The 23147-nt window shown below is 47.0% G+C and overlaps 1 protein-coding gene across 4 annotated transcripts in view; it reads right to left on the reverse strand.

Moving 5' to 3' along the window:
• The window catches only part of KIRREL3 (kirre like nephrin family adhesion molecule 3), a 343289-nt gene that overhangs the window by 115942 nt on the left and 204200 nt on the right, over positions 1-23147 (reverse strand). For 3 of the 4 annotated variants that reach the window (XM_052786336.1, XM_052786334.1, XM_052786338.1), the window contains exon 2: positions 8924-9001. The exons of the other annotated variant lie outside the window; for it this stretch is intronic. In XM_052786336.1, coding sequence (XP_052642296.1) covers positions 8924-9001 — 78 coding nt within the window. The remainder of the gene's footprint in view (positions 1-8923; positions 9002-23147) is intronic. 4 annotated transcript variants of the gene reach the window in all.

Below are 23147 nucleotides of genomic sequence, written 5' to 3' on the forward strand. Positions count from 1 at the left end.
AGAACGTGTGTCTCAGGGTGGGACTTAAAAGGCTGCAGCAGCTTTAATTGATGTTCTAAGCGACAGTAACTTAGTACTACTGCTTCACTGGTCCAAGTCTGTGAAGCTTCAACCCTGGCCGTGCCTGCAGAAAGCATGCATGCGTGTCTGCCTCCAGGAAAGTGAGGTTAGCGATCCAGACCAGGCATAAATGAACCTTATGTTTCCTTGCAGCAGTGGGTAAGCCTGCAGTGCTTCATAGAAAACAGCACTGCATTGCAATGCCTATGTCCCACGACTCCCCCCAAAAAAGGCAGAAGAGATGCTCCTCCTTTCTCCAGCCTTGGGTAGGGATATACCGTCACCCTCCTGCCCCCTTCCTGAATCAAGGTCTGGATCATTTTCTGGGAAGCAATGACTTCCAGATACTTTGAGAAGCTAGAAGCTTCCACACAATCATGCCATCCTGTCCATGCCAGGAGGATTTATGGCATCATCAGAACCTGACTTAATGGCAGAGCCAGACCTGCATGTCCAGGTTCGGGTCTGGTGGACACCGTGTCAACAGTGTGACCTGTATTACTAATGAAATACTGCCTGCCAGCAACCTCTCTGGCAGGGTCCCCATGGACACAGAGGGAGGAAAGCTAAATGACAGACCCCCGGGCTGCAGCAACAGCTCTGCAGAGAGGGGAAAATTATCAACAGATACACAAGCTCGAAGGTAAACTCTGAGGGTAGCCTGGAGGCAGCGCAGAGATGAGAAAACCAGAGTCACCATCTTCAGAGAGAAGCCTTGCATCTCCTTTAATTCATGCTCCCCCTGCCTCCTGATACACTTGAAAAATAAACGAGGCCAAACCCAGCAGAGACAGCAACACCAAAAGATGTCCAGCCAGCATAAGGTGAACTACATAACCTTATCTCTGCCCTTTTTCAGGTGCATTTTACAGGACAAGTTTTTCCCAAGAGCTTGCTGTGTTCCTTAGGTGCGCATCCCATTTCAAATGCCATTATGGACTTCAAGGGGCGTGCAAGGGCAACAGAATTCAAGTAGCCAGGATATTCTAAATCCCACCCTCAATACTGATCCATGTTTATTAATGCCTAAGATTCCTGAAGTGTCTTTAGCAGGCCCTCCGGTCCCTGCAAAAGGATGGTACACAAATTCCATGTGATCCCAGGTTCTGCCATACACACCTGCAGGCTGAACAGCAAGAGAAGCAGCTCCTGAATTATCTCATGCCAGTATTTGGGGAGCGAGAAAGTATTGTATTCATTTGTTTAAGACCACACAACAATAGCTTTCCACAGGGGACTGCTACTCAAATCAATACATAAAATTACACCCTTAGACCATTAGCTGCTACAACACCACCGTTACCATAAAACTTGCAAGCTTTGTATCAGATTTATGACAGGCAGAGTTGCTCAGCCTCACTGCCACCGCTGTAGACAACTGGAGCGTTGAGGATGAAACCCTGTTCCCCATCTCCGAAGGAGCAGAGAGCGGCAGTAAGCTGGGGACGAGTTTCCTATCCTGCCTGAATGGCAGAGCACACAGGATCCTTCCCTCAGCAGCATCCTTGTAAGTGTGCGTGACTCGCCAGTGAGGACCTGGCTCACAGCAGCATACGCCTCTCCAGTGAAGTTCTGCATTTTACCCAGTTTTCTAGCTGACCCAACCCTGGCAAAGTCTCCTCTTGACACTAGACAAAAAGACAGCTTGTTTGCTGGTTTTTCCTCAGGTTTCACTTACATCCCTGCCTTGTTTAGCTAACAGACATGCACAAAGCATCACAGAAATATCAATGAGGGCACTGCTGATAATGCATCTTTAACAACTTCTCCGGAGCTTGCTCCATCCACTCGCGTCTTCCTTCTCAAATGCCTTTGTCAGATAAAGAACAAAAGGCTCAATGCAGCTTATATAGGAGATGCCTTCCCTAATCAATTGTGATTGTGTCTTCACGGGGCGACATGAATGACAATGCTTGGGGTAAGGCGAGCTTCCCTATCACAGAGCTGCCAAGCCCTGGAGGAGACAGCACCTTTATTGGCAATGACAGCAGAGTTAGCAATGCAAAGTTCGCACAGCATCCCGTGGGGAGCTTTGGTGATCGGCTAATAACGGACCCACCGCTACACTGGATCCCAGCTGATTTTGTGCCAGGGATCCTGTAGCTTTGAGTAAAGCTTTGCAGAAATCCCATGCCCAGGTTGCAGACTGATGCAAAGCCTCAGAGGGCAAACTGTAAGAAGATGCTGGGATGCTCAAGAAGATGCTCAAGTTGCTTATGGGCTGTTGAGAGCCACTGCTAAAGCAAGCTGAGCAGAGCCAATGCTGCTTGAGCTAAAGCAAGTAACATGTTACAGGTCTGGTCCCAAAGAACAGACACTTTCCACTACTGGGCCAGAGAACTGAGTGGAGTTTGAGCTTCTCCAGCAGCACAGGCTCCATCCAGCAGCACAGAGGCTGTGGGCATCTGGTAGAGGAAAAAGATCACTTTTTACAGGGAAAAGAGGGGCTGGCTCCGATTTATCCTTGAGTCTAAGGAAGATTCACACTCTGCCTGTGCTGCTGCGGATGTAAAAGTCACTTGCAAGATCCAGATTAAGCGTCCCCATAAATCCAAGCAATTCTGAAGCAGCAACTGCCTTGCTGGGCTGCTAACGGGTGGCATGAATACGTCACTGCGTCTCAGTGCCACACTCTAATAGGATGTTTTCCTGGCAGGAAGCATTCACTGAACCCGCTTTGAACTACAGCAGGCAGCAGAAGGGGCGTTCAAGCAGAGAGACATTTGGAGAAGAGACACAGCCAGCTTCTCTGAACAAGCCATTTTTCCCAAAACAGCAGGGACACCATCCCAGAGTCCCAGCTGGTTTCTCTCCAGGCGGTAAGACAGGGCCTGACAGAGAGAGGAGCCTTGAATTGGGGTGTTGTAGAAAGGATGCTCAGCCTTCGGAGGGAAAGGCACAGAGTCCCTCTGGTCTCCACTGAAGGGGCGGGAGGGCACGGTGGGATGGCTGAAGCAGGGTGGGACTGAACTGGGCACACATCTGCCTACAGCCCAAAGAAGAGCAATGCATCCAGCTTCCGCGCCTACCAGAATATCCAGGGCTTCGATATTTAGGACATGTTTTAAAGCTTCCATTTCCTTTCCTGCTCTGCTCTCTGTCCTTCTTGGTATTGCATTTTACCCATCTTGGCATTGCTGCCACAGCACCCCAGCACCATGCTAACCTAAATGCTCCCTCCTGCAGCAGAAAGCAGCTGCAAAAGCAGCCGCAGCCTTCGTTCTTGCAAGAGCTGCAGGTTCCCTTTGAGAAGCTATTAAGCAGCAGTCGAATAGAGCAACCTTTCATTGACAAGTCACTCGGCCCTTTAAATGTTCTCCAAACAGTGGTTTCTTTTTATTGCTTTCTGCAGTTTAACAGCCTTGATTTCAAGTTACTTTGGCTTATGATAAACTCCAGATCTATAACGCTTCTATTCTCTCCCTCTTTGGTCTCTCTCACCCCCTTCTTCTTTATGTTTTTATTAAAAAAAGATCCAGGAAAACAGATAGCAGATTAAAAGGGAAACAAATTGAAATGGGTCAAATGTATCTTGCTTAGATGACAGCCACCCCATTAGATACTTTTAAACAGGACAAATAATCCGTTCAGAAGCACAAGTGGGCTTTTACATTTATTCTAAATTACAAACCAAATGATTGCAGCCTCAAATGGAAGTACTGGCTAATTGCACTAATATCTCACTAATTCTAGTACCAAGGAATGGGGGAAAAACTAACGATTTTCACCATTTTACCAATTATTCAATTTAGACCAAGGTACATTATGCAAACCCTGGGTTGAGCTTCCTCTCCATTTTGTGATCTATGACAAGGACTGGAATTCCAATTATTAATAATGGAGGAGCTATAATTATTCTAAGGATGGGTACGAGATAATTATAAGCCATAAAAACAGCTTTCATATGCATACACAATTCTCTTCCCCACATCTAGCAGAACCAAAACCTATCTGCAGACTAGAGATACGCTCAAGTTGAAGACAAAAAAACCCCATCCGGAGCTACACTGCTTGCAGTTCACAAGCACAAAGCCACAGCTGGTAACACAAGCCAGAAACAGGCAGCTGCCCAGTTCTGCCAGGCAGGCAGGGGCCGATCCAAATCATCCCTACTAGTTGCAGCCTGTGAGGGCTGCATGGATGCACGAGCCATCACAAGGAGAGCAGGCTGGTGGCTCTCCTTCAGTTCAGGCCACCATCGTCACTGCCTCTCTGGACCAACCCTGACCTGTGTCCCACGTTGGAGGTATGTGGATGAATCTCACCCTTTTGGGACCTTCATCTTCCTCCAACAAGAGACATCAGAGCTTTGCATTAGTCCCAGTGCCTTCAAATAAGATCCCAAACCTTCTGAACAAAAGAGTCAAGGTGAGATTTGCAGCTCAGACTGCAAAACTTTCACGTTATCATCTACACTCCCAAAACTCAAGGGTTGTCTTATGCTGACCAACAGCCCCACACAGCCTTTAGAGAAAAATCTTCCACCTTGGATTCAGACAGCCCTTATCTGAACAGATTTCTACAGTCATTACCCAGCAAATATGATTTGCTAAGCACCACCCTCTTCCAATTAAACACAGAGCAGCACTCGTTGCTATGTGGAGCTGCAGCTCTGCGGTAATGGCTGCTGGTATTGCTGTGTTTTGTATAGTGAACGGAGACACCTTGAATGCAGAAAACTACAGAGACTCGGTTCTGCTTCCAGCCCAAACAGAGGGCGGCTGCTGCCAGAGATAACTCTGGCACAAGCCCCTCTCCTGACACACCAGTCAGTGTCTGCATCTAGAGCAGCCGATACCAAGGAGACTGCCTGCAGATTAAGGTACAGATTTTAGCCTCATGCCTGTCCCTAACTGGTGATGTGGATGCAAGCAAAGCAGAAAGCAGGGCTATAAGCCAAGCTTATAACCCTTAGCTGGTCCAGGAGGAGGATGCTGCAACGAGTCCTTCTTCTGTCCCTTCTCCCATCCATACCTGCTTTCACCACCCTGGACACAAGGATGAAGCCCACCCTTCCCCTCCACGCAGTGACAAAGCCAAGCTCTGGGTCCACCCTGCAGAGATGCCACCTGCCCGCTGCATGTGAGGACACGAGAGCCAGCGAAGTGCCTGGAAAGGGAGGCGAGAAGAAGGAAGGGAGCTGCCCTGCCCCGCTACCCTGCATGCGGGGAGATGGTTCTAGGCACCTTCCAGCAGTCGACGGCTGGTGGGAACAGGTGGTGAAGAAGAAGGCTGACACCTCTCAGTGCTTAATTGTTCCCGTTAGTAACTTTATGAATGGCAGCCAAAAAGTGCCATAATTGCTGCAGTGACGCTTGCTAATGACTCGAGTTAGATCTGGCAAGAAGTCAAAGGCAGGAGAGAAGAAAAATAGCAGGATTGACAGCTGTATACCTGCCTTTGACCACTGCAGAGGAGAGCAGAGGAAGTCCAGCTCGGGACCTGCAGCTATGGAGAGGCAGGGACCAAGTACGATAGGTGAGCAGGGTGAGATTTTACAGCACACCTCTTGCCTTCCCTTGGGAAGGGAACTGAACTTGAACAGGAAGAGTGAACAGAAAAACAAGCCCCACTTTTCAGGTTAGTTCAAGATCCTTGTTCTTGGGGGACTAAGGTGACCACCTCATTGATACCATCTTTCTACTCCAAAAATCACCTCAAATCGGGACAGCACGAGCCCTGGGGAAAGCAGGGTAACTCAGCTCGCCACCAGCCTAAGCATCACCTCTGTTGCACGGCATGTGCCTTGGGACGTCCAGTCCACGAGCCGTGGCTCCCACTGAACGACCACTGTGGCCAGGGGAGAGTTGTTCCTGAAGAGGAATCCAGCCCCTTATGAGCAAACAGCATGCTCCCCCTGATTATGTATCTGTTTCTGAATGTTAACAAACAGTCAGCAGCATCTGATTGAGTGGGTTATTAGCAGAATGAAGACAGATGGTGGGGGATTAACTCTAAAGCATCTTTATTGCAAGGCCGTCATTACAGACAGCTCTACCTCTCTCTCCCTCTGTCTACAACTGTCACCAGCTTAATTTCACCCTACAACTCACAGCCACACACCAAACAGCAAACCCAGCACGCAGACAAGGCAATCGTCAATCACAGCAAAGGGATAAGCATATAGCAGCTACGCTGGAGCAGTGCCTTCTCACTCCCCAGCCCATCCCCCCACCCCCCAAATTGTGCCCAAATCCAGCACCTTTCCTGGTGCGGGCTTCCCAGTGGCAATAAAGCAAGAGGCAAGCGTTCCCGATGCAGCACAGCAATGCCAGCTGCAAGGAGAGTGCCCAAATCATTTTTGCCTTGCACATCACCAGCAGTGCCAGCAGCAGCTCAGGCTACTCTGTTGCCTTACAGCTGGGAGAGACACCAACACCTCACCCAGACCTGTTTTTTCGTGACACAGGTTGATATACATTGATATGAGGAACTGGTATGTGTTAACTAACACTGACAGAGGCAAGTTCTCGGACACTTATTTTGGCTTCTCACGCTGGAGGACTGCTCAGTGAGAAGAGCCTGCATCTGCAATCAGTTGTGTTAATGGACATCCATCACCTGCCAGCTGGTAAACAAACAACATGATGTTACCAAAGACCCTTGCTGGGCACAGCCACAGAGCATCTGTAAGCCACAACATTTATTTTACCCTGCTGGGAGAGGTTGCCACATTGGTCTGCAAGTGCCCAGCCTGGATCTTCTCCACGGGGATAGCCAAGAGAAACGCTTTCCCACCAAGAAGCGATTCCTCCACACTGGCAAGGCCTCTATCTAAGTCTTGTGCTTTTCTACCTACAAGCGCATTTTGTAGATGTCTCCATTAAGTGACAGCGAGGTTCTAATGATCCCTGTAATTACCCATTTCCACTACGATGGAGACCCCACACCTCATAATTATCCCATTGCCCCACTGCCTACCTCTGCTTTCAGTTCCTTCAGCTACCCTGTAATTATTAATAGGGCTATTCATTAGCACCATCATGCAATAAAAAGAGGAAAAGCTCTCACTTGGCAAAAATATAAAAGGGAAGCTGTGTCTCTCCTTCTCCCTGCAAGGTGACTGGCCCAAAAAGTCTGGCTCAGGTACTCTGGGCAGGAAATACCTTTGCTGTACCTCTGTAGATGACCAGACATCTGAACCCCCCCTTGGCTCACACACCATACAGCATGGATCTGCACTGAAATCCACCAAAAACCCAGGAGGTTGGAGGCCTGCAACTGTCATCCAGAACTGCCTCTAGTGAAAACACAAGTCGGCGGTCTTTGTAGCCATGGAAATCCCCCGACTTTGTTTTTGGCAGATCGTACCTTTAAACATAATGGTCCTGCAGCCTGCGGGGGCCAGAAACTCGCTGCACAGCATCAGGCAGGCACACTTTGTTCCCTTTCCCACACAAAGGCTTTACTTTTGGCCTTTCATGTTTCTTTGTTCTCGCCACACAAAGCCATGTTCAGCCTGAGAAGGGGGCTCACTTCGTAGGCGGATGCAGGCTTTGAATCCACTGGGGGACCAGAGCTTCTGTGAACCATCCCAAAGGATCGGCAGGATGCCCAGGTGCGCCCACAGTCCTGGCAGCTCTCAGACACCCTGTGAGCATCCCAAGGGTGCTCCTGCCCATCTGAGCACAGCCACAGGCAGCCTCTCCAAAAGGCTTGAGGGACAGGAAGGTATTGAGAGAGAGATTGCACCTTCTTACAGCACTCGGATGACACTCTGCCATCCATTCTCCCAAGGGGCAGCCCCTTTCCCATTAAAAACATACTCTCATCAGTGTTTAAAAAGTATGTGGCAATTAACAAGCACAAGGTGAAGTCTTGTGAATTATTTTCCCCATGTTATCAGCTCAGTATCAGGGCTCTTGGGAAACTGAAGGAACCTTTGATCTTCTATTTTTTGAGCCATAAACTTGCCTCCACAAGAGTTTTACCCCATGAAAGCTAATGCACCTTTTACTCTTGTGAAGACAAGGCTTCCTGCAAGAGTAGACACCCCCGTAACTAACTGCTGGCAAGACACCATCCCATGCAAACAAAAGGAAGTGCAGCAGGGCAAGCGATCACACCCTTTGTCCAAATAATTTCCAATCAAAGCCCCAAGAAAGGATTAAATCCACGTTTGGATCAAGCTTGCAGTCCCCAGGGTAACCTCACAGCAGCCAAACTCTCCTTGACACACCCTCAAGACCCTCCCACCTCGCAGAGCTCTGGGACCTTTAATCCTTCTCTGATCCAGCATTAATCAGAGATGGTGCTGCACCAGGGCTTGCTCCAGAAAAAGATGCCAAGCAACGAAGCTACTAGAAGCAAGGATGACAATTCTTCCAAGCGTAAATAGGTTTTTTTTTTTAGTTATTATGCTTCATAATTATTTATGATATTTCTATGGATTAATCAATGCTCATAAAGTACTCGGGGGATGACTAGAATATAAAATAGGGAAATTTTAGCAAGATCTCTGCCAGAGTGCAGGGGTTTGACAAGCAACGGAACGGTGCCTCTGAGAGGTGCAAAGGCACTGAAAACTGGTACTCACGATGAGGCACTACCACCCAACTGGAATAAAAAGACTAGATGCAGCAATTGCTGGAAGAACTTCCCATGTGACAAATCCTTTCCATAGGAAAAGACAGTGGATTTTGGATGTATGGAACTAAAAAGCTCCTGCTCTTCTCTTGCAGCTTCATGCAGGGGGCTTCCCACATCCATGCCCACTAAGATGTTTCAGAGATCAAAGGGGAAGCAGGATTTTCTCCTTGGTGTGAACAAGAACCTAGCACATTCCTAGCAGCAGCGCATCCACATCCCTTGCAATAAGATTGCTAAAGAGGAAGGAAGAATAGAAGGTGAGGGAACTGCTCACCTTCAGTCATCCTGCGGTACTTCTCCTTGTACATGAACCCCAGTACTAGGCAGCATCCTCTTCCTGGGAGCCCCAGTTCTGCAAGAGAAGAGAGAGCGACATTAGAAGACGAGGCTGGGGACAAGAGCAAGCACACAGGGATGCTGCAGGGACCAAATCCTGCCGGTTACACCATTCAGGTAAAGCACCAGTGAGGCAGGCACGTAACTGAAGTCTTTGGTCAGCCTCAGAGCTGAACTTTGCTGAGGGTCCCAAACCAACTGCTTCCAGCTGCTGCTTCGCTGCTCCACTTAGCCACATATATCTAGAGACAGGAGGGTCACCATCCCCTCCCTTGCCCGTTTCTTAAGCGATCCTCTGTACCAAGCAGAGGGAAAAAGCTGCATCTTCCTCCACATCAGCACACTGCAGCAATGTGGACTCTTTAATCCCTTTCTCCCTTAGTGGGCAGCAAAGTAAAATGGGAAACAGTCCTCAGAAGGGAAGATAAGCCTGGCTTGAGGCACCTTGCTCTTTAGAAGCAAGCAAGTGACCCTACAAGCAGCAAAGTGCCAGATTCTGAGGAGGCGCATGCCTTTGATGCCTTGATTTCTTAATTGGGCTCTCTGGCTACTGGTAACAGAGAGAGAGAGATCTGAGCAAGGGTTTTTGCAGAAGTAGGCTGCGTGCATGCCTGCTCTCTCCATGCGCATCTCAGAACGGCAAAAAGCTCTAGTTCTTCAAACAAATTCTCCTGTGTCACGGAGAAAATTAAGGTACCAAGTCCCCGATGCTGCCTGCGGACCTGCAGAGCTCCTCGGGGGCTTCTGTGCTCTGCAGAGCCCTGCTGATCAAAGCCCCTTTGATGTTTACTTAATGTGGCTGTGGACTCTTTAGAGCCTCCCCTCTGCTGAGGAAGGGGCACTCAGGATTGTCATGAAGTTGTGCCGCATGCAGGAGGAGAAGGCAGTGAAACAGGAGGGCTGAGAGCACAGCGACAGCTTTAGAGCAGAGCGAGCACTGCCTGGCAGCCTTGGCTTTTAACACCATGATGCAAACTTGGGTTTGAAGTGCAGATCTGGACTGTGTCCAGAGGAAGAAGAAAGTTGCTCACTGCAGTGTGATGTTGAGTGAAGACACCCAGATTTATATGGGTGTATACCCAAATATACAGTATCCCTCCCTAATACTGCTAGCTGCCATGGCATCCCAGCAGAGTGGTTAGCATCCCCCTCTTGGGCACAGTAGGAGGTAGAAACAGAGCCTAAACCCAGAAAAAAGAGACTTCTTTTGACCCTGGGACACTCAGGGTACAAGCAAGACTAGTTAAAGCACTTTCTCTAACATTAAACAGGGTTCCACCCTGCAAGAGACTAAGGACCAACAGCTCCTGATCCTAAGGCTCCCATCAGGGAGGACATAAACATCTAATCAAAATAAATCACATGTGTAATCCCACTGATGTCAATGCTCTGACAAAACTAAGTCCCTTGAGATGAGTAAGCTGAAATTTAATTGCCCCCCCCTAAATCCACATTGCCACCTAAGGTATTGCCCTGGAGAGAAAGAGGCATCTCCAGAAAGCGATTCACTTCACCTACCCGGGATGACTTTGGGGGTCTTTGTAACTCTCGCATTGGCCATAAAAGGTGGTGACTAACTCGGATGTAGTCGTCTGAAGATTAGACAAATCAGGGCAGATGAATCAACTACCCACATCCTTGGCTGTTTCTTGAATCAGAGTCCTAATTAACAGGAAGAGGTAAACAGCAACCAACTCCCATCTCGGATGCAAAGGTGGAAACCAGCCCTCTTGCTTTGCAGCACAGAAGCGACATGATCTACCATCTCTGCACAGCCTATACAACAACTGCAAATACACTAAGAAAGGTGTCAACTTGCAGAGCATTAGATGCCTCTAACACTCCTGACTGCTGTTAGGGTCTGCTGGTTTTAGCTGAAGGACGTTCCGCACAGCTTGCCTCCCTTAGGTAACTGTCTGATAACTAGAATCAATAAGACCTTGCTGAACTTTGAGTGGGGTTTCCATGACGCCTGTGAAAACAGACACACGGCATGTGGCTGGATGGCTGTGAGCCTGCCGATAGCCTCCCAAGCCTCTGGGGCCATTTACAACAGAGGCTGCAAAGCAAGCAAGAGGCATTTATGTCTTTATTGATAGGAAAGCAAAACTGCATCGATTCCTATTGAGCCTTCAATGAGCACCAAGGTATCAAAGCGTAATTAAAACAACACAATTAGATTAGCATCACACAAGGCAGCGCAGCCCACAGCAGGGTTGAGCAAGCCAGTGTTCCTATCTTACAAATTCAGACACGCATCGTACATCCCGGCATGCACACATGGGCCTGTTTGTGGATGCTGGCTGGGTTTTTCCCCCAAACACACAGACCTTGCATGACAGGGGCTGCTGTGCTCTCCACAGACCACAACCACGAACATCATCAAAAGCATCCTGGATCAAAGCAGCGATGGAGGCAGAAATAGCTGCAGCCTACTTGGGGGATGCATATCCCACAACCGAGACATCCAGCTCTCATCTTCCAGTTGCAGGGAGCAAAATGCTCCCAAGAAGGAGGTCGTGCTTTAGAGACTGTGGCAAGGGGCTACAAACCAAGGCAATGGCTGTGCTACCCAAGAGGTCCCAGTCACAACTTAGCTCTTAGAGGAGGGAGGGATTGTCAGGGCTTGTGCTGAGCCACATAGGCTGGATCCAGATGAAATCTGGGTTACTACCTGTCTGGAGCCTGGATCGGCACGCGCCAGTAAGAGTGTCTATCTTCCATTTGCCTCCCTGAGGGGTGCTATAATTAATGCTTATAAAACACTTTGATATCCCATGATGAAAAGAGCTATACAAGAGCACTGCATTATAGTAATTCATACCATAAATTTGTGAGAACATGCAAAAATCTTTATAGCTAAAGGCACCTTTAAATACTTGAGAGTGCCTTTAAAAGGTAAAATACTTCAAGATGACTCTGATGCCTAAGGATGTCTCACCACTTCATGGCTTTTAGTGGCTACCTAAAGCTAAAATAGTTAAGCAGACACCCAGCATTTTAAATGTTTTGGCTTTAGGGGGGCTGCTGAGACACCAACGAAAACAGAACTTTTTAACCCATGGGTATCCCCTCCCCTACCCCCAAAACAAATCCCATCCACTTCCTTGCAATGGCAATTGATTTTTCCCAGCAGAGCAAAACTAGCTACAGTTGAAGTTTATCATCCCAGGTGCTTTGGAGAAGTGTGAACTTAAGTGTCTTGTTTGGAAAATACATGGCAGAAGCATGTTTTGACTCACTTAAAAGTATCTGCATTAATTCACCTCAAAACTTGCAGAAGAACCTCTCATCAGACAAAGCATAAGCAAGTTCAAACCACACGCTGCCAGCATTAATGGCAGCCAGTGACAACAAAGCAAAAGCCAATTAAAAGAAACAAGAGTTCAGGGTCTTCTAGAAAGGGATCTTTATGCACAGTCTGGGCAAGTTTGCTTTGAAAGAAAGATTTCTCTTTGCTGGCCCAAACTATGGAATCCTCCTGCTTTCTCCTAATTTCTGCCATCATTTGGGTTTTCCTTACTCCATTTCAAGGCAATTCCTCCACTCACAGCTCAGGGAGGGAACCAAGTTTCTGATCAACCAGTGCAGTAAAGGCTAAAGCGGCAAAGCAGTAATAAAGGTTTATTAACACAATCATAATGTGTACTATTGTGTAGCTGTATTCCACCAGGAATGAAAATAAATGTTTAATAACCCAGTAATACCTGTTTAATAATTTTTCAGCTCATCCTGTCTAACTGCAAGTTTATTAAAGAACAATAAACTTTATAATTGTTGTAAAGGCATAATTGCAATTCCATTGCTTATTTAATATTGAGTTAATTATATTACAACTAAGTTATATTTTCCCATACATATTAAATATCAATTAGCTGTTTTAAACTATTGATTTGTATTTAATCAACTATGCTATTATATACCAATTAAACTCTTGTAAGAGAAGCAGAAACAGCTGGTCTCTTAAATTAAATTTTAAAAACTTTGTATTAACATAAATATCACGTTCCCATTTTCTCAGTTTTCCTTCTACAGAGATGGCAATTTGTTATCTGTAAATATGTTTTCCAATTGCATGTTATACATATGAGCTTCATTCTAAACTTTTTCTTTCCAGGATGGGGAATGGGCAACCTCCATGCCAGATATCCTAGCATCAGCAACACCAAACCATGGTGACTGGGAAAGACAGAGGGCTGGAAAAGTCCCATCTCACCTGGGGATCTCGGAAGCAAAGAACTGGGGTGGGAGCTCTTGAAAGAGTATGAAAGTCTCCAAGGAAAGAAGCTCAACACCTGCCGCTTTGTTTCCAAGTTGGCCAGCAAGGGTGGTATGAGAAGATCCTACATCACCAAATCCAAGAGGTTTTGATCACTTGAACACTTTGAGAAACCTTATGCTCCTGCTTAGAAATTTCCTGTCCTGATGGATAAAGTTGTCTGCTGTTGGATATATTGCTAAAGCAGCACATTATGGACAGAAAAGCCCAATCTCCCAAGTCTTTCCATGTCCTTGGCTTCACCGTGTCTAGTGACAATGCATCCCCAAAAGTTAGAAGAAATGTGGGAAGGAGCATTTCCTTCTTTGTTTTTCAGCATCCCAGTTTCCAGGCTCAGTAATCATCTTGCTTCTCACACAGATTTCCTAAACATCCCTGTGACCTCTTCTTCAGAGGACTTTGCTCTGGGCACCCATAAAGCAAGCAGCATTCTTCCCAAGTTCTCCTTCTGCCGTGAGCGCTGGATTCAAGCTTCCTCCCTTGATGTCATTTGCATCCAGGAGCATTGCCGAGCAATCCAAACTACTGCCGCATTTCGGCAGAGAGCAAATGGATCCTTCGGCACGTAATTTCTGTATTACACCGTTAAGTCTGCAGAGCAATCGAAGATCCTCGGAGATGAAAAAAGCTATACAAATGCAAGTTATTATTAAATCTGTGCCCGGTTAATTTATAAAAATGTATTAAAAACCTAAGAGGCTTCCCAGTTGGGAAAATGGGCACATTACTGTTTGAAATATGAATGAACCAGAGATCAGTGTTAAATGCTGTAGTGATATTGTATTTTATTCTATAGTGCTCTGCAGAAAAGTTGCATTTATAAACCCATTTATTGTGTTATGTACTTGCAAACCACCTTGTCATCCATTTATTGCACAAATAAAATCTTAAAAGCAGAGGATTAGTTGAGTGTGTCCCTGTGGGACCACAATCTGACTTTAAAGAATCCATCAGTGAAGAAAAACAGATGGAGCAGAGGTGTTTGCCAGCTCATTGCTCCGAGATGTAAAACACAACTGTGCAGAAGGGCTATTCTCTGACAGTCCACAGATCTGGAAGTCCTGTTCTTATTAAAGAGAGAAGGCACATACAACAGAGCTTGCAGAAACCAGGCCCCTGCCCAGGAGCCAGTTCTGGTTGAAGACTTTGGAGTGGCAAAGTCTTCTCTTTTGCCACTGCACAGGGGATGAAGACCACCTTGGGGAGGACGGCTCAACTTTGCATGGCAAAGGAAAATTCCCCCAAATTGAAACCCTGTGAGGTACCTCTGTTAAGACCTAAATTTGCCTTAAACAGTGCTGTAGAGGCATGTATCTGCAGCTCGGAAACGACAGCATCACCAAAACAAGCCAGCCCCAGTGCTGTTTTCTCTAAGGGGAATTTCTGGTGCTGAAGGGTGAGGGTCTGGAGGGTCCTTAAAACTCCTACCAAACATTCTTTTAGGTTAAAAACCATAATGGAAAGTGACACGAAAATTCAGATGTGCTTATTTTCACTGAACCTGTTTCAACCCAGTGAAAACACAGAACCGCCCATGACCCAGGAAGACATTGTCTGGGACAAACAGCTTTGGACAGGCACATGCCTCAAAATACCATAATACACCGGCATCCAGCTCTTCAAGATGCCTTGAAAGACATCAGCACCAAAAGCTTCAAGGGGAAGACTAAAGAAACCACACGGTAAGCAGCTCTCCCCAAGAACGAACTCTGCCCTGGTATGAGACAATTAAAAGTTGCTTCTTAGCAGGAAACACAACTGGCAGAAGGGGAAAGAAAGAAGAGGGATTCATGCTGATGAGCAAAGAGAATTATTTCCCTGTGTTCCCTCACTAACGAAGGGAAAAGAGGCACCTCCAAGTTGTAACTCAGCACTGAAGTGTTTTGAAGAGCTTTTTTCCTCTAGTGGCAACACAGAGCCTTTGGTCCCTAAAGTTCAGTACACTGAATCTGCCTGTATTCCCCACTCTCCTCCCCAGCCCTCCACCACTGGCGCACTTTTTCTGAACCTCTTACAAACATGTCCTATTTGGGGAGCATCCAGCAAGCGAAGAAGAATCCTCACAAACCTAAATCCAGTCATTCTTAGGATTATTTTTTTTTTTTTATTTCCCCTGAAGTAAAGAAGCCTGAAGTAGCTGCTGTAGGAAAAAAATTTACCCCAGGGTAGGGTGGCCTTCAGTACTTGAACATTCTTCCATAAACAGCTTTAATACCTTCGTATGCACAGGTACACATTTACGCTACTCAAATCATCTGAAATGCTTTGCTAAGGTCTCATGGCAGCAAGTTCCACAGCTTAACCACACCTCACATTCAGGAAAAAGTATTTTTCCTGTATTTCCTGTTGTAAAAGTAGTAACTTTCACACAGTGTTTATTTGAAAGAAAAACAAATAAAGGGTCATGTAGAAACAAGAGTGTTTTCTTCACCACTAACAATAACAAATCAACTCCTGTTCGTGCTGATGAGAGCTCTGCTGGTCAGATAACCGACACGGCAACAGACTTCCACATGATCTTGCCAAAAAAACCACAGACAGGCATCAGAAAAGGCTGGCGGGGCTGCCCACAAATCACAAATCCTTGGGCAGTACTGGCAAGAACAGTCACCTGCAACTTTGGGTTACCACTTGCTCCCTCCACAGCCTACTTCTGAAGGCTTCACCAAGAAGATACATGCAGCCAACTGTCCACAACAATGCCTCCAGGCCCTCTCCAGCCCTGCGGGGTCAACATTTCATTTTACAATCTCACAGCATGCAGGCGCAGCTCTAGCATTTCTCCCCAATTTACATGATTTCTACAGTATTTTGCAAGAGCTGCTATCCCCTTGCCACTTTGATCTCGCTTACCTCAGACCCTCTGAAGCTCCTCGGCTTGCTGCAGCCCTGGAGCTTGGACCCTCCCTGGGAAGACATCTGTATTGTTCAGTGGGTCTATGGCCAATTCACCCGCTGGTGGATTTGACCTGCGCTTCAAGGACTTCCAGGGGATTTCATCCGCTTTTGACTACAGCCCATTGTACATGCTGCTCCATTCAAGCCACAAAACACATCTCCTGTTTCAAGGCAGCAAGCTGCTGCAGGAAGGTCAGGAACAAGGTTTCAAGAGAAATTTAAGCAACATGCGAGTACCTCCCCACGCATCCCCAGTCTCTCCCTGATGCTTCCCCAGGTCAGCCCCTGAAACCATGACACATCACCATCCACATCATCCCACCAGGAGGAGACGTGTGCTGATGAGACCACACGCGCCGACTCCGAGGAGTCGGCAGGGGCAGCCACAGACATCAGAGGACAACCAGGTGATGGGCACATCCGTCTTGGTCACACTCCAGCGGTTGCGTTGCACCAGCCGGCACAGCCTACATGTACTCTACAGAGCTTCTCGTGTCTGCCGGGGCACGAACAGCGAGGGCAGGAGAGGCTAACAGGCAGTTTGAGCCTTGTGCCTCACCCTGCCTGTCCCCTCTGCCTCCCCCAGGCATTTCCTCTCACCAGCCAAGAGCTCGGATGGCCCTGGGCTGTCTGTCACTTACCCCCACGCTCCACTTGGCAGCTCAGACCTGAACTTGCAGTCGCTTGGGGAGCTGCTGACAAAGTCTGCAGTGGCACTGACGCAGCATTACTTGTTCCTCCCTGTCCAGCCATCTTCCCTTCCACCCCTCCCAAAACCAGGAGCTGCGTATTCAACTCCATATAGCAAAAAAAATAACACTGTCCCACCAGAGAGGAAAGGGTGGAGGACACGTATGAATCCCATCACACCTTTCTGCAGCACCTCTTCCATTGTACTTGATGAAACAAGCTCTCCAGGGAATCAAAGCGCCTTTATGAGGACATGCCCCAGAAACAGGAAAAGCCCCAGACACCGCAGCACACGGGGTCCGTGGGAAATGGGTGGGGGGGCTGCAAGGGGAGGGCATTTGGAAGATGGATTGGGCCAGTCTAAGCTGGGGCAAGCCTTCCTGCTCCATCTCCAGTGATTGCATTGGCATCAGGGTGTGCTCCTAACTACCAGGAGGGCTTTCAACAGGAGGGATTGTCTAAGATGGTCTAAAGTCTGAATGAAAAGTCTCAGAATGAAACTGGCAGGGAGAAAGATACAAGATCCACACATTTTGATTCCTTAAGAACACAGTGTTTTCTCTAAAGACCTGATTTTATCACCAAACACCCTGGTTTCTCATTTCATCAAAAGCCACTGCACTGTTCCTTGCTCCTGCTGTAGGACCCCTGCACGTCCCATTGCAATCCAAGCAACATTACACATGAGCAACACATCGCAATCCAAGCAACACACAGCATGACATTATCCTGAAGCCTGGTGGGAGCATCTCATGGTGGAATAAATAACACATTCGGTGCTCCACTGACACACGGAGAGCCACATTTACATGTAGGTCTAGAGATCTGTGTAAAGCAGGAGGCATACCAGCCTCATACCCCACCCAGACTACCCCGTAACACCTCTGCTCAGCTAGGAGAAGAACATAGCAATGGAAACACTTTCCAACGTCCCCATGCTGCTCTGACAGATTGTGGACACACTGGAGAAAAAAATAATAAAAATAAAGCCACACCACTGAAAAGGTCACATCTATTGTAGTGCTCTGGCTCAACAATGGTTTCTCACAGCTCCTGCCTTGAAAGTGTTTGTGGTTAAGCCATCCATTTACAAGTCTAGAAAGACAGAGGACAGTACAGGAAAGCGCAAACTACTGCTACCCTTGGAAACATCCAGCAAACACAGCTATCCTCTGCCTGACTTAGGAAATCACGGTCACTGCCTTCAAGCCCATCTGCCCCAGATCCATCAGCTCCTCCCGCCTCAAATCCTGCAAAGCCCATTGCCCAGCTGCTCCAAATCCTTCACATGCTGGACACCCTTGACAACTGCCCTGGCTCCTCCAAAGACCGAGTAGCTGTGGCCCTTTAATCCCCTCTGAAGGCAGGGAAAGCACTGAAGCACAGTCGCGCTCTCATTTGAAGATGACATGACAGTCAGAGGCAGGGAACCCTGCGGTCCTCCTATTACCGCGAAATCATGCTCCAGCCTCGCAAATGCCATTACTTCTTTGTATCTTATAATTAAATTGTATTTGCCGGTTACCTCACAGCACGGCTGCAATTCTTGCGCATCTGAGGCTTTTTTTTTTTTAAATTTCTGATCTTCAGCTTCTATTTTATTTTTGCCTTCCTTACCAACTCTCAGCAATTTCAGAAAGCTCTTTAAACCGCCTTCCCACTTGTGAGGTGAGAAGGGGGTAGGAGACCTGCTGTGCAGCACCAGTCCATACTATGCCAACTCCTCTTGGGCCACCCACTAGTCCCAAGCTGAAGGAAACCAGTGATGTGAACAAGTCATCTTGGGTCAGACCTACATACACAGGTTAATCTCTGTTTCCTCCTTAGCTATTTATAAACCTCCTAGCAATCTGAATGGGAGCTGAGGCACCTAAATAGCTTGGGGAATCTCACTTATGGTGGTATTACCAAACCATCACTGATGAGTAACTTGGCCAAGGGAGCAGCAATTCAAGATTAATCGCAGTTGGAGGTGCATTTGCTGCAGTGCCTGCTCTTCCCCTTCCATTAAAACTTGCTCAAAGAGCGCGTGGTGCTAAGATGGAATGGGCAGCAGAAAAACGGGTTCCTACCCTCCACCAACGAACAAGGCACCAATTACAGTAAAGGGAAGAAAGCCACAAGATTTAAGGGACTACCTAATCATTATATTTTCATCTCTTTCTGCAGGAAGGCTGCTCTGATTGAGGTATTGAAGCTTTAGTGTGCTGGCAGGGAGGGCTTTGGCCATGCTCAGCAGTAGGAGAAAGGAAAGTGAGCAGGCAAATTTCAGGCTGTGGGAGGCTGATTGCTGCCCTGTCCTGACCACATCCCAGTAGTAGCAGATTCAGTCACACCATGAGAAACGAATCCATCACCCAGACTGCTAGGCCATGCAGACATCCCTCTGCAACACCAGCTGCAGGCTGTGCTACTTTGAGTCAGCACCAGTCGCCTTGCCTGGGTCCAGAGAAGACACTGAACATCCACAGCACCAGCCGCAGGTTGCAGCATTCAGCCTAAGTCTTTAATCCTGCAATATTTACTCTGTCTCATGACCATCCCCACTACCCTTTTAGAGCATTATCAGTTTCCTGATTGACCTGAAAACTCACAATTTCTGCAACTGGTTCTGCTGGCTGGATCTTCCCCCTGCAAATGCTTTGCTAGCGCTGCTCACCAGCTCCAGCAAAAAAGGCTAGTAGTTTACACAACATTAAATACTTCCTCCTCCTCTACAGATGCAATTACCACAGGTAAGAGGTGGGAAGGTAAACCAGGGAAGATCGGTATAAGGGAAGGACTTGGCACCCTGCTCGTGCCCTTATGCAGCCCAAAGCAGGCACAAGCAGCAGGGATCTTGTATACTGCAGTTCCCCTCCTCATGACATGCCTTGACCAAATTAAGCCCCAGCTCACAGCTAATGCCCATACGTGCCTTTATGCACCTTTCCTGCCACTACTCCTCATATCTGCTGCAAAACCCTATAACTTATTGCAAGCAGCTTGGCTTCCACTGCCAGGGGGCCATTTTCCCAGTGTTGGCCATAACTTGGAATGATGTGTGAAAACAGCTCCCCAGCTTCTCCCAGTGTCAGCACGCTGCTCCCTAGCGTGCACTCTCTCAATCCCATTAAAAGTAATGGGGTGAGATTGTCCAGCCCATTACTTTCAATAGCCTACCTTCAGCCAGACAGCCTAAAGCTCCCATATCCTCAAAACAGCAAGCAGAGTAGCTCCAAAATTCTCTGCTTCGTTATCACATCATGTATTCCAGCTTGCCAGAGTTTAATTGGAAAGACAGCCAAGCCTGCATTTAGGTTTGCTAATTGCTGCAGGAGAGACACAAGTACTCCTTGCACCACTGACAATCATTTCCTTGCTCAGCAATTTTTGGTTTTTCAAGGTGTGAGGTTTTACAAAAATTGTCTAAGTTCTTTTAAAAAAGAAGAAACATACACAAACACAGCCACAGGAGAGGTACTTTATGAAACTGTTGTGTGCTCCAAGATTCAGCTGCTCTTGCTGGAGCGAAAGTACAGTTGCAGGAACAGCTAGCCAGGGAGAAGCACAGCTCTTGCAAAAAGCCAAGCGCAAATCATATATTTAAGATGCATCACAGGAGCTGTAGTTTGAGTACGTCTGAACTGTAAGTCCAATAATACACTGAAGGCAGAGACAGGCCAAAAATCATAACACTTAGCTTCCAAGACCATTTGATATTACAACGCGCTCAGAAAGCTGCGCAGCCAAACACCTTTCTTTGGGAGCTTGAGAAATCCCATTTCTGGTCTGATTTCTGACCTCACCTTCTGCTCTGGTTTCATAAAAGCCTGGTAGAAGTTGACCATATAAAACCCATGTGCCCCCCCTTACAGCTAGGGAAGGCACCCATTAGGGCTGTATGTAATGACATATCCAGGACACTGAAATAACAACAGCCATCTCAATACCTGGCATAAAAAAAGTGGGAAGAGCTGACTAGTTAAATAGTTGACAAAAAGAGAAAATTCCCTCCACTATAAAACACCAGAAAGTTACTGAGATGACACTCACAGCCAAGTGATGGAAGTTTTGAGCACAACACGGACTTTTCTTGCCTCCGAGATTAGCAAAGAGAAGACTACAAAGTGTACCTCTCCTGTACCAAACCCCCACAAGCTCTTTGCATGGCCTCTGCGGACTCGATGCTGTGCCCTGTTGCAATGCCGAGTCTATCTGCTGCTGCTTCAAAGATGTTAACATCTTGATGCTCACAGCCCTGTCCAATCCAGGACAGATGGTAATAAATTTTTCAGTGGCTGGAGCAGAGTGCAGCAACTGTGTGATTAGCATCTTTTTCTCCACTGCACATTTCATCTGTAAACTAAGATTAAATACCTGGAGGAAAAAAGCCGCAGGAAAAGGGAACTTTAATATGTTTTCACTGCAGAGTTCACACGAGTGAGCAAACAGCTCAGATCTGAGGTCAGGGGCGGCTCGTGGGGAGGGAAGCTTTCCCCATGTGCCGATTCAAGTTACCCAGTTTTCACAAAGATGCTCTTCCTGTTAGCACAGCTGTATCTTGAAATTCTTATGACCCAGGCAGCTGGCCTTCAAGCCAACACTATGAGGAGCAGCAAGGTCTGCAATCCCCTGAAAGGGAACAAGGGGAGGAGAACCACTCCATTACCTGTCTGGGCTTGAACTCTCGACTCACTTAGACCAAACAAAACCTATTGCAGTTGCCCGTCAAGCCTCAGGGACCTCACTTTCCTGTAACCTCAGCCAGAGATAAAACAAGGGAATGAATTTCACGTATTGCACGAGAGATTAGCGATGGTGCCTGCTGTTGAGAAAGAGAAGAAATCATCAGCTACAAGTTCAGCAACCATCAAAACACTGTTCTTCAACACTGCAACTCAAGTACAAGGCCAGTGTTGCCGATAAGGCACCTCAGGTGGCAAGCATTTTAGATCACCATTTAAAAAAAAAAAAAACACAAAACAAAACCCCAAACAAATCACACCCCACCCCCCCCAAACAAAAAATAAAAAACCCACACAGAGAAAAAACCATCACACACTTTGTTTTGGAGTACACACTGCTTATAGCCAGAAGAGTATTGTTAGGGCTTGTAAGCCATCCTTCTCAATCACTATAGATCCTCTTCTCTGCCCACACACACAAAAAAGAGCTCACTGACTTTGCACCCCTCAAATGTTGTGCCACGTTTACTCACATATAGATGTGACATGGGGATCCTGCATACAAAATGCTCCTTTTGGTGCAGCCTATACACAATGTGAAAGATCCACCTGCTCTTAGAAGGAAAGCCAACAAGATTTGAATGCTCTGGCTCCACTTGTAGGAATATTTCTCTTGAGCATTTGCTTAACAAAAATCCAGACACACCCAATAGGCAGGGCTTCAGGTCACCCAGAGAAATATCCCACTTTGCTATTCTATCTCCAAACATCTTCTAATAACATCAGGCTGTAATCCACCTTTCACCATTCATGGGGGTCTGCCCCTCCTCCCCCCACAGGCCAGGGGAGTGTGGCAGAACACAACTGACTTGCCTTGCGTTTCCAAGGAGCAAGAAGATCCACATTAGGAGTGCTGATGGATGGGTGTGCACCACCTGCCTTTCAAAGGACATTACACGCCATTGCTGTAATCAATAATGTATTATTTCCTGTATGTTTTATACCCTCATGTTTATTATGTGTAAATAGGGATTTACAGTGATCTGAGTGTGTTCATTTAATGTAGCCGACACCCTGCATATGAGATCTGCCAGCTGCCCTCTCGAGACCTTCGGGAAAATGAAACTATGCTTCTTCCACAAAGCCATCTTCGTGAGAGAAATGGGGAAAGAAAGAAAGAAAAAAAAAAGAATAAAACAAGGCCAATATAGAGAGATCTGAGAGCGTGTACATGGAACAGAAAACAGAGTAAGAGCGCCAGTGCTGGGATTCAGAGTCACACCGGCATTATTGTGAAAGGAATGTTAAATATTGCTGTTATCTCAAGTCCGAGGTGCTGCTTCTAGGAGGAAGAGGTTGGGGGGGGGAAGAAACTTTTCCTTGAAAGGCGTTGGCACACCTATGCAAAGTTCCTTCTTATTTGATCTTCAGCACAAAGAGCAGAACAGAAGCATATCATCCTTTGCAGCTAAAATGAAAAAATAAAGAGAACTTTTATCCCAGATCCATTTATCTCAGGTAATAAATTCTGCTCCTGCCTGCAGCCAGTCAGTATTTTCCAGGCGGGTAGCTTTCTTGCTGGAAAAATGAACAAAGCAATCAAAATAATTTGCTAATTCATTTCATAC

The sequence above is a fragment of the Harpia harpyja genome, chromosome 4 (assembly GCF_026419915.1).
Source record: "Harpia harpyja isolate bHarHar1 chromosome 4, bHarHar1 primary haplotype, whole genome shotgun sequence".
NCBI lineage: Eukaryota > Metazoa > Chordata > Aves > Accipitriformes > Accipitridae > Harpia > Harpia harpyja.